At 40.0% G+C, this 10961-nt stretch overlaps 1 protein-coding gene across 4 annotated transcripts in view; it reads right to left on the bottom strand.

Moving 5' to 3' along the window:
- Positions 1 to 213: 213 nt before the first annotated feature.
- COMMD10 (COMM domain containing 10) overlaps positions 214 to 10961 on the bottom strand; it is a 103217-nt gene continuing 92469 nt past the window's right edge. For 2 of the 4 annotated variants that reach the window (XM_084833918.1, XM_084833921.1), the window contains 2 exons: positions 10698 to 10757; positions 9720 to 10114 (listed from right to left, as the gene is read on the bottom strand). In XM_084833918.1, coding sequence (XP_084690044.1) covers positions 10076 to 10114; positions 10698 to 10757 — 99 coding nt within the window. In that variant the 3' untranslated portion in view covers positions 9720 to 10075. Of the gene's footprint in view, positions 1746 to 3419; positions 3517 to 9719; positions 10115 to 10697; positions 10758 to 10961 lie in introns of those variants that run through there. The other 2 variants (XR_014787694.1, XR_014787695.1) reach the window with 2 other exon arrangements.

Genomic DNA, 10961 nt, shown 5'->3' with positions numbered 1-10961 from the left:
TTAATTAGGGATGGGCAACTTGTGGGCCTACAGATGTTTTGGTTTACAACTTGCATTGGCCTAGCCAGCATAGTCAATGGTGAGGGGTAAGGGGAGGTATAGGCCAAAACATCTGGAGGGCCACAAGTTGCCCACCCCTGCTCTAAATTATTCCCACTCTACTGTGTTGGTAGCCTTTAAGAATTAATGGCAAGAAGGACAGTACAATCCTATACATGTCTCCTCCACAGTAACTTTAATTAACTTCAGTGGGGCTTATTCCTAGATGGGCATACGGTTACAATCCTAGATAAATTGAGGAAACCCAGCTCAGGAGATCATGGAATAGCTGTCTTAAAAAGCTACCAGTATGACTAGTGGGGATGCGTAGAAAGGATTTCAAGAATCCTATAAATGCCTGCTACATTTTAATCTACTGTGCATGTTTAAGATTAGTAGAATGATGAAACATTTGGATAAGATACTGGAAAGGTTTCTTAACAGTAAACAGGATCCCACAACAGACTGCTCAATACTGAAACTCAACCTGTATGGAAAGGAAGATTGCAACCTAGCCTAGATAGATATCTGAAGAGATCCATGGAGTGGAAATTCATGTATAATGCAACAGGTTGAACTAGATGATCTGAGCTCCTCATTCTTGCCTTTCAAGCTATGGATCCTTATCTCTGTTCTAATGGCTGGCCACGACTCAAACTACTATTTGAGCTAGTTTTGCTTTTTGAAGTGTTTGTTTTAAATTATTGTCTGATGCCATGTATGTTTACCCAGAAGCCAGTCAATTGAATTCATTTGCACTTACTCCCACATAGGTATACATGTAATTGCAGCCTATAGGGCTGGTTTTGGTATGGTTTTTCCATAGATAATTATTGTAGTTGTCGTAAGATGATTTTATATTATAATTGTATAATGCAGGTCTTTTTCCTCTTCTTCAATCCCTTCTGGGTACCGAGCATTTTTTTAAAGATATATGTTTGTTGGTTTTCTGCTTCTTTTGTTCATCAGTTCTTGGGATTTATTTTCCTTTCTCCCCATCACATTTCTACGTTCTTCCAATCGGTTTGTCAGTTTTTATCCTACATTACATATGGCAGCAACCTAGAACTTGCAAAGTTCTTATTCATTTTTAGCTTTGTTCCATGGCCAGCAGATCACTGAAAAGCATGAGCAGCAAAGCTGCCTAAAACGGCAAGCCCCAAGGCACCATATGCTACCATTTCATGGGTCATAATTCCAGCAGGCTTCATTTTGGTTCTCACTGATCATCAAATCAGGAGGCATTACTCCAAAACGATGGTTTTCTATTCATTAATATTTGTATCCTCTATTGATCGTGGCATATAGCTATTTATTATACATTTCTCTATCGCATCTGTATTCTGCCTTTCCTTCAAGCAGCTCATGATGACATATATAGGAATTTCCCATTGTATTCTTGCAGCACCCCTGTGAAGTATGTTAGGCTGAGAAGGAGGCAACCTTGTTCAAGGTTACCCACTTAACTTCATGGCTGAGCAGGAATTTGAATCACAGGTTTTGCCCAAAAGACAATAACCAGCTACACCTAAACTTGACTGAAGATTAAAATGCAAGATAAAAACAGAGCAGACATAGAAAGTTAAGTGCTATACATGGCTAAACTTCAATAACAGTGCATTAAAGATTAGTTGAGTGTTTCACCTCTGGTGAAAATGGTACTTTTTAGTTGCACTTGAGGATCATGCTTTCCAAGCAAAGGAAACCTAAAAAGAAAGTAAAAAGCGAAAAGTGGGTGGGTGGGGGATTAACAAGCAAAAGCTGGTATAAGTGATAGCAGAGTCAGCCTGTAATCTATTTAAAGGGGAGCTAAAGGAAAAGCAACATAGCTGAAGTCCTGGGCTTCTTATAACCCAGCCCACCTGGAGAAACAGCTCCTGTGCAGACATATAAACAATGTGTTTTGAGTTTTTTTGTGCATGGTTTGTTAAGAGGTGCAGTTCAAACCAGAAGAAATAGCAGAGGCATTTTTTAAAAAAACAAATTAACAGAGTATTTTGGGGAAACAACGTTTCATCAGCCTCTATTCTGGAATCATTTTACTCAAGCAAAACAAGACCAGTTGTCTAAACCGATATGTAATAGAGATACTGTAAAACGGGCCATTGTATTAAACCCCTCATTTCCTTATGACCATTGTTTTTATAGACTGAAGTAGTCCAAATTAATTCCAGCCTGAACTTTCCAACTTTAGGGGAATACACAAAATAAGAAAACAATGTTTTTAACCTCTGAATGGCATTAATGTAACATTCCGGTCCAATGCCAGTTTTCCTGTCCCCGTCAGAGAGCACTACAGCACTTATCTATATATAGAGATGGTTCAAGATTTATGAACATCAGTGAACATTAGAACAAATATCACTGAGGAATGGCATCTTAGGATCAAACTTGACAAGGCACCATTCATTCAGTTAGCGACTATGTGAATTGCTTTCAAAAAAGTAAGAAAGAACCATGGTCCCCCCACCCCAATCCAGATCAGGACCATGGTGTGGGGCAGCCTTCCCCAACCTGGTGCCCTTTCTGATTACAACACCCCAGCATTCCTGACCACTGGCCATGTTGGCTAGGGCTGATTGGAGTTGATGTCTAAAATATCTGGGGAGCACCAGGCTGGTGTGTGTGTGTTAATTCTTTCCCCCCTGTTGCTAACTTGATTGGGTCTCCCACACCTGTTTATACTGGAAGAAAAGCTTCCCTTGGCATGAATGGGAGTTTTTCCCAATGCAAATAGCAGTTGCAGGGTCTGGATTATAGTCCAGGCAAAGAGTTAAAGGCCCCGATCCCAATCCAGATTGTGTGTGTGGGGGGGACGACTGCATCTGCTGTTTACATCTTTTAAAGCTATGCGCACAATTGCTATTTGAGTAAATGGTGTCTTGTCTAGTTTTACCTGTAGTCCACTAGAAATTAATGACAGCATCGATTAGACTAGGCCTACACAACATAGTAATCACAAAGCCATGTGTTGTGGCCTCCAGGAACTAGGTAAGTAGGGCATTCAGCCAGAAAAGAAAATACAATACAGAAAGAAGAGGCATAAATCTGTTTAAAAGCTAGTTCCTTTAGATTTTACGCAGACTCCTGCTTAAATATTAATGTTTGGAATCCAAATAAGCTGCTGTAAAATGATACATTCCTTCTTCAGCCCTCCTATGTTAATATTAGCATCTTGGTGGAATATTTAAAGGGAGTATTTTAGATAAATCCTGCATGTCTGATAACATGGAATGGTCTTCAACTCTAAGGTATACATATTTGGCATCCTTATTTATCTCTGAGAAAAATCATATAATCTGCTTTGTGAATACAGGTTATATTATCTTAGTTTTGATCATGAACTATATATACTAGCAGGAAATTAAAGCCACCAGTACCTTAAGATTTTATAGTCATGCTTGCTAAATGCAAAAATGCTGCTGATGTCTTTTCAGAGGATGTAACTTGAGCCTGCAACATAAATCACTGTGGAATCTGGAAATGATTCATAGTTATATTTCAGCAAATGCAGACTTTTTGCTTTAGTTACTTCATAAATGCCTGTATAGCTGTAGGACATAATGTCTGTTCTACTTATCCCATATTACATTCTAGTCTTTTTTTTTCTTATACAAAACTGATTCATATATAGATAGATCGTACCCAGGTTTTTACCATTATATTTGTCTAGACAAGCACCCAGATATTGATTCTGGAAAGGGTAAGAATAAGATGATGGGGTTGTACCATGTAATCTCTTATGGAAATGATTTTACACAGATTGGGAATTTATGTCCAGTGATAAATAGGAACATAGGAAGCTGCCTTATACCAGGCCAGACTATTTCTCCACTGAGCACAGTATTTTCTGCTCTGACTGGCAGCAGTTCTCTGGGGTCTCAGAGTTTTTTCACATCATCTTCTACAGGTCTGTTAACTGGAGATACCGAGGACTGAACCTGGGGACTTCCGCAGCAAAGCATGTGCTACGCTAGTGAACTATGGTCCCTCCAATAAGTAATAAGTATCAAATAAATAAGTTTATATGTTCAAAGAGTCTCTAACATGAGGGGACATTCAAGCATTTATTTCCCCTCTCCTGCACCATCTGAAATGATACAATATAATAAAAGTTAGTGGCAAACTTCCATCCGTATAAGGTATAAATTAGAAAACCTTATACAACGATTTACCAGATTTGCGGAATTTAATGTCTTGAAGAGGCATAGCCTTAAAGTATAGGGATATAGAAATATATGAACTAGAAATGAGAATTGTGGCCCTGACTGGTCTCGTTGAAAGACTGCCTGGAAATCATATATAAGAGCAATTTGGAGGAAGGATGGCAGAGTATATAGATAAAAAGATAAATAAATTCTGTCACAGAGCATCCAATCTCAGTGGAACTTGGAGAAGAGTGAGAGAAAGCAATCTCTAGTACTTGTGCGTAACTGTGGCCAAAAGTGGATCCTCCTCCAAATTTTGTAGATTTCTCTATATTGATTACAAACTGGGAGGTGGAAGCCAGCCACTATCCCTGATCGGTTGAGATCAAAACAAAGCATGTGTAGTTGAGTTCAAAAGCTGATGTGGACTGTGTTTGGGATTAACTTAGTTAGGTGAGAAGGTAAAAGATTCCATTCCCTCCCCACCCCGGCAGTCTGAGTAGTTTATATTAAAAATAGGAATTTTGAACAGGTTAGGGTCTTCAGCTAACCATGTCCTGACATGGCTTAAGAAACAGTAAATTTACTCTGGATTTAACTATTTAGCCATGCCTCATATACTTATCCTTTATCCCTTTCTTAACACACTGACAACAATAATTAAGTCAAAATCTTAGGACTGATCCAACATTGTGTAGATCCCTTATCAGAACTCAAAGTATACTTGGTTTATGTGCCCAGGTTCTTGCAGCTTGGGGTGCGTAAAGAACCTGGCAGTTGGTAGCAGTTAACCTAAATGTGGAGAATCAGAGGTAAAGCAGATTACATATTTCCCCCTTACTGATTCCATTTTAGACTTCAATCGAATGTGACTCTACCTAAGACTAAGCCACATTGAACACATCTGAGTAAACATGCATATGATTGTGCTGTAAGAGTCACCTAAGGTATACCAGAGTAAAAATGGATTTACAGTGCCTTGCATAAGTATTCACGCCCTTTGACGTTTCCACATTCTGTTGTGTTACAACCTGGAATTAAATGGATTTAATTAGGATTTCTTGTCAAAGATCTACACAAAATAGTCTATAATGTCGAAGTGGGGAAAAATCTACATATTTTACAAAATGATTTACAAATAAAAAACTGAAAAGTCTCAATTGCACAAGTATTCACCCCCTTTGCTGTGACACACCTAAATAAGCTCTGGTGCAACCAGCTGTCTTCAGAAGTCACATAATTAGTTGAATGGAGTCCACCTGTGTGCAGTTCAAGTGTCACATGTTCTCAGATTAAATACACTTGTTTCTAGAAGGCCCCAGAGTTTGTTCAAGAACGTATCTAACCAAACAGCATCATGAAGACCAAGGAGCTATCAAAACAAGTCCGGGATAAAGTTCTGGAAAAGCACCAATCAATGCTGGCTTATAAAAAATATATCCCAAACTATGAACAGCCCCCAGAGCAGCGTTTAATCCATAATTACAAAATGCAAAGAATATGGCACAACCACCATTCTACCTAGAGAAGGCCATCCACCAAAACTCACTGACCGGGTAAGGAGGTCATTAGTCAGAGAAGCAGCCAAGAAGGCAATGGTAACTCTGAAGGAACTGGAGAGATCCACAGCAGAGATGGAAGAAACCATCCATGGGACAACTATCACCCGAACGCTCTATAAAGCTGGGCTTTATGGAAGACTGGTGAGAAGAAAGACACTGCTAAAAAAACCCAACCCATATCAAATCCTGTTTGGATTTTACCAAAAGGCATGTGGGAGACGCAGCAAACATGTGGAAAAAGGTTCTCTGGTCCGATGAGGCCAAAACTGAACTTTTTGGCCTTGCCGCAAAATGCTATGTATAGTGCAAAGCCAACAGTGATCATCGCCCCGAGAACACCATTCCCACAGTGAATCATGGTGGTGGCAGCATCATGTTATGGGGATGCTTTTCATTGGCAGGGACTGGGAAACTCGTCAGGATTGAGGGCAAGCTGGGTGGAGCCAAATACAAGGCAATTCTAGAGGAAAACCTGCTTCAGTCTGCCAGGAACCTGGGACTGGGGCAGAGGTTCATCTTCCAGCAGGACAATGACCCTAAATACATAGCCAAAGCTACACTAGAATGGTTTGAAAACAAGAACCTGAATGTCTTAGAATGGCCCAAAGCCCAGACCTCAATCCGATTGAGAATCTGTGGCAAGACTTGAAAATTACAGTTCACCAGTGGTCCCCATCCAACCTGAGAGAGCTCGAGCTATTTTGCCAAGAAGAATGGGCAAAAATGGCAGGATCTAGATGCACCAAGCCTTACCCCAAAAGACTCACATCTGTGATTGCTGCCAAAGGTTCTTCTACCAAGTATTGACTCAGGAGGGTGAATACTTATGCAACCAACAAATGCCAGTTTGTTTCTGTTTAATTAACTTTTGTCCCACAATAAAAAAATATTTTGCGCCTTCAAAGTATTAAGTATGTTGTGTAAATCAAATGGTAAAAATGCCAATTAAATCTATTTTAATTCCAAGTTGTAACAGTACAAAATGTGGAAAAGTTAAACGGGGGGCGGGGGAATACTTATGCAAGGCACTGTAGCTATTCCAATATGGCAGGGGTGGGCACAAGCTGTGGCTCTCCAGATATTTTGGCCTACAATTCCCATCCACCAGCAGAGCCAATGGTCAAAATGCTAGAACCTGGGGTCATCCTATGAAGCTGACTGGTGGAAGATTCAGGGCAGATAAAAGGAAGTACTTCTTCACACAGCGCATGGAAACTCGCTACCATAGGATGTAGTGATGGCCACCAATTTGGATGGCGTTAAAAGGGAGTTGGACAAATTCCTGGAGGAAAAGGCTATCAATGCCTACTAGTCTTGATGGCTATGTGCCAGTACCAGAGGCAGTAAACCTATGTACACCAGTTGCTGGGGAACATGGGTGAGAGGGTGCTTTTGCACTCATGCCCTGCTTGTGGGTTCCTGGTTGACAGCTGACTGGCCACTGTGTGAACAGAATGCTGGACTAGATGGACCCCTGGTCTGATCCAGCATGGCCCTTCTTATATGAGGGATGATGGGAGTTGTAGGCCAAAATATGCCATGCATGTGCTAAGGGGACTTGGCTTATTAACGTCTCTGCCACAGATTTACAGGGCTTCACTCTAACCAACAGCTTAAAACCACACCTACTAACTATACAGCTGATTCTCTTTGAATGAAAATTGGAAATCTATGAAAGCTAGAAAAAAGCATATATATATATAAAACCAGGGCCAGAAATACTGGAACAAGGATAACTGTTTTGGCAGTTGGCCTCTGTACACCACCACATTGAAGTTGAAAGGAAACACACCCAGACGGGAGCGAAGTCAGGACTTTCAGCTGTAATTCAAAGGGTGTGACAAAAGTGGGGCACTAACCATTAAGGAAGTACAGGCATACACACACACCCATCATTGGTGGCTCATAAGTAATGGAACAAATGGTTGACAAGTAGCTGCATGGCCAGGTGTGGCTTGTTTCCTGGGTACCCCATGACCAATCATGCAGATAAAAAGCCTGGAGGTGGTTCTGAGTGTTACATTTGCATCTGGTAGCTGTTCACTGGAACTCCCAACATGAGGTCCAAAGAGGTGTCTATGTGAGTGAAGGAGGCCATCATTAGGCTGAGGAAACAAAATAAACCCATCAGAGAGATTGCAGAAACAGTGGGAGTGGTCAATACAACAGTTTGGAACATCCTGAAAAAGAAGGAATTAACTGGCAAGCTCAGCAACAGCAAAAGGCCTGGAAGACCATGGAAGACAACTAAAGTGGATGACCGCAGAATTCTGCTCAAGGTGAAGAGGAACCCTTTCACAACATCTAGCCAGGTCAAGAATGCTCTTGCAGAGGTAGGCATGTCATTGTCAACAACTACAGTCAAGAGACGGCTTTATGAATGTAAATACAGAGGTTTCACAACAAGGTGCAAACCACTGGTGATGCTCAAGAACCGAAAGCCAGATTAGGCTTTGCCAGCAAACACGTAAAAAAGCCTGCCCAGTCCTGGAATAAGATTCTTTGGACTGATGAAACCAAGATTAACTTGTACCAGAATGATGGGAAGAGAAAAGTATGGAGAAGGAAAGAACAGCTCATGATCCAAAGCATACCACATCATCTGTCAAACATGGTGGAGGCAGTGTTATGGCATGGGCATGTATGGCTGCCAATGGAATCGGGTCACTGGTGTTTATTGATGACTTGACTGCTGATAAAAGCAGCAGGATGAATTCTGAAGTGTATAAGATACTTTCTGCTTAGATTCAGCCAAATGCTGCCAAACTGATAGGACGCTGCTTCATATTGCAGATGGATAATGACCCAAAACATACAGCAAAAGCTACCCAAGAGTTTCTCAAGGCAAAGAAGTGGGATGTTCTTCAATGGCCAAGTCAGTCACCTGATCTCAACCCAAAAGAGCATGCTTTTCACTTACTGAAGACAAGACTGAAGGCAGAAAGACCCACAAACAAGCAGCAGCTGAAGGCAGCTGCAGTAAAGGCCTGGCAAAGCATCTCGAGGGAGGAAACTCAGCATTTGGTCATGTCCATGGGTTCCAGACTTCAGGCAGTCATTGACTGCAAAAGATTTTCATCCAGATATTAAAGGCAATCCTTACGTTTGAAATGATGTTGGTTTGTTCCATTACTTATGAGCCACCAACGATGGGGGTATGTGTATGCCACTGGCTGTACTTCCTGAATGGTTAGTGCCCCACTTTTGTCAAACTCCTTGAATTACAGCTGAAGTCCTGACTTGGCTCCCATCTGGGTGTGTTTCCTTTCAACTTCAATGTGGTGGTGTACAGAGGCCAACTGCCAAAACAGTTACCCTTGTTCCAATATTTCTGGTCCTGACTGAGTATATATATATACCCATGATTTAAAATGCAAATAATCATTAAACCTACCAATTAATACTTTAATATTTTAGAAAGTGTTGCATCTAAAGCAGAGACTTCTTGCTTGTACAGGAACTCTGAAGTGCACCCAAAGATCCTACATACATGAAGATTTTCCCCTTTGCTATAGTACTGGAGCAGCCCCACATGTTCATCTCTCCTGCTTTCCATTTACCTCCTATTCAGTGTGCTTTAGGAGTACCATGTTCTATTTTTTTTATTTCTTATTTCAATATGGCAAGCCATAGTATTCATTCCTGATGTAAAATGTGGATATTTGATAGCTGGAATTATTGCTTATGATCTGTTATGAACTCCTCTTCACTCTCTTCTCTTACGTGTGGGGGACAGTTGTCCTATAAAGCTCTTTAATAACCAGTAAAGCAACCAAAAATGGACAGACATTGCTGTCCTTTGTACTTGGAGAGTCTGAAAACAAATGTAAGGTGTGAAGAAAGTTAAATGTCCAGAACCCCCCCACACACCTCTCTCTCTCTCTCTCTCTCTCCAGTAAGATATAACAATTGGGGCCAATGTTTTACCCATGGTCTATTTGCTTATCTTTTTATATTGTTTAGTGAGCAATACATTTTTCAGTTCTTTTAATAATGATATATATCTCATTTCTGGTTTCCCGCTATTATGTAAATTCCCATTTTCCATATGAAAACCAAAACCCAAAACAAAACAGCATAGACTTCAAAATAATTCAAAGAACTGCAAAACAATATGGTGTATTTCTCCCAAATCCCCTAAAGTAAAACTTTAATACCATGGACTCTGAAAAGATGATGAAGTCAATTATAGCTTCAATTTTCTTAACAATGATTTCATTTTGTTAGTGGTCAAAGAACTGAGTATTTCAGCAAACACTGTCAGCCAATCTATCTTCAATAATGAAGCGGCAGGAATGTCATGGAGAAAGTAGTCTTCACACAGTATCATGTAAGAGAATCCAGCTGAGTTTGTATAGACTCCAACTATTTAACCAACAAAAAAAAAGATGTTTAGAAACATAAAAATAGAAGAGAAATAATAATCAAACTAGGCAGATTAAATATATTCACAGCAATGAGAGAATCCTAGTAATTAATGTGCTTTTCGATGAAATTCATAAGAGTCAAACGTTCAAGGAACAGTTGTCTACTGATATTATATATGCATAGCTGTCGGGCTGCAAATCCACAGTGAATATAATAAATGTTAATTGTGACTGAATGGGCTCACCATTTATGTACACAAAAATAACGAAATGCTTTCCTGACACAGACCTTTTCACAAAGTTCCTTTACTGTTGTTACTTCAGAAATTTAAGAGCAAGGTATATAAACATCACCTTGTTCAAAGTCATTTTAAACAGCAAATGTAAAACCTGTATTCAGTTAGTGCTTTATATGAGACATAACTCAGAGAGGCAGTGCTTTGGGGGATGAGGCTATTACATGTTTTACAAGGAGAGCTCAAAGCAAGAACAACTAGAAACCAAAGGATTGGTAATACTTATTAAGGGCAAAGGAAAGGTTATCAAAATGTTAGAATGCCTGTAAAAACACTAATACAGACCTTGTTATAGAACTCAAACAGTTCTTCATGACTGAATTCCACAAACACTTTCTCCAAGTTCTGTGAAAGAGAAGATGGCCAAAGAGTTAGACATGTAATGTGATGCTATCTCCAATACTCTTCATATGTCAAGACTGTTAATGGGACAGTTCCATTCAAATTTTAAACTTTAGCTATATGGGACATACAAGAGCAGCAATATTCCAACAAACTACTGTTGTTCGTGGTACACACACATTGTTATACAAAAGGACCGGTCTACCT

This window comes from Heloderma suspectum, chromosome 2 (assembly GCF_057233095.1).
Source record: "Heloderma suspectum isolate Gila_16-S chromosome 2, 16-S_ref, whole genome shotgun sequence".
In the NCBI taxonomy this organism is placed as follows: domain Eukaryota; kingdom Metazoa; phylum Chordata; class Lepidosauria; order Squamata; family Helodermatidae; genus Heloderma; species Heloderma suspectum.
The sequence above is the reverse complement of the archived record's forward strand: the minus strand, read 5'-3'. Positions and strand labels throughout refer to the sequence as shown.